Source organism: Argiope bruennichi, chromosome 7 (genome assembly GCF_947563725.1).
Source record: "Argiope bruennichi chromosome 7, qqArgBrue1.1, whole genome shotgun sequence".
Classification (NCBI taxonomy): Eukaryota; Metazoa; Arthropoda; class Arachnida; order Araneae; family Araneidae; genus Argiope; species Argiope bruennichi.
This window is the reverse complement of record NC_079157.1, coordinates 97,154,801-97,155,825: the sequence shown is the minus strand read 5'-3', so window position 1 is coordinate 97,155,825 and position 1,025 is coordinate 97,154,801. Positions and strand designations below refer to the sequence as shown.

Sequence of the window (1,025 nt, the reverse complement as noted above, 5' to 3'; positions counted from 1 at the left end):
TTCCGCACCTCGGCTAACGGCAAAGACGCTGTTAACTGTTGAGGAAATACGGACCTCGCCAATTTTGTCGGCCATGATGGCCAAATTGTTCAGGTATTCTGAACTTATGGATAAAATTGCCTGCATATCTGACTGCAGTCTTTGCAGCCATAACGTTTTGAGGAAATCTTCTTTTATGCCTGTGCCATCACCGAGTTCGAGCATCTTTCGGAGTTACTGCGATGGTTTATCGGCGCCTAAATGTGGTTCAGAAAGCAGTCGACGGATCTGTTCATTTTCCGAAGCGGAAAATTCTGTTATAAGTCCAGCCTTTAACGCATCATATTTATTGGTGTCGGAGGGTGAGAGTAAAATATCAGGTACCGCAGATAAAGTTTCCGGATCAACAGACGCAATCAAATAATTGTATTTTGTAAGGTCATTAGTTATTTTTGCTAGAGCGAAATTGCTTTCTACTTGGATGAACCATAATGTTATATTCTTCCTCCACAGCAGCGGTATTTTCACCGAAAGATGGGACAACTGCGATTCTATCGGAGCGCCAGCATTGACACTTTCGTTTTCTGTATTAGGCATTTTTTGTTACTCGATGTGGAAAACTGATAATTTTTACAATAATTACAAGTATTAGAAAAAGTTTTAATTATTTAAAATTACACATTTGTTTAAAAAATTAAGAGTTAAGAATCATAATAATAAACATGATAGCCAAAACGAATTAATAAGAAATTAATACTTCAAATACGAAAAATAATACTAAATATAAATAATACGATTTCTTCGCCAAAATAATGGAGAAATGAAATATTGAGCAATCACAGAGAAATGACAAGAAAATTCGAACACATTCCTGGTCATTGATGCATTACTCTCGGCACAATAATCAAAAATAATCCATAATGGGTGGTATGTACGAAAAATATTTGAAGAGCTCAATCACTAAAATCTGATTTGAGCATATTTTAGAAATTTTAAGGCTGGACCATGTCCACTCTGAATTTCTAAAGATACTCTTCTCATCTTGC

The 1,025-nt window shown here is 35.7% G+C and overlaps 1 protein-coding gene across 1 annotated transcript; it reads right to left on the bottom strand.

Moving 5' to 3' along the window:
• Positions 1-213: 213 nt before the first annotated feature.
• On the bottom strand, positions 214-576 carry LOC129975489 (uncharacterized). The gene has a single exon (XM_056088551.1). It carries the CDS (start codon positions 574-576, stop codon positions 214-216), a length of 363 nt encoding a protein of 120 aa, XP_055944526.1.
• Between the last annotated feature and the right edge of the window lie 449 nt (positions 577-1,025).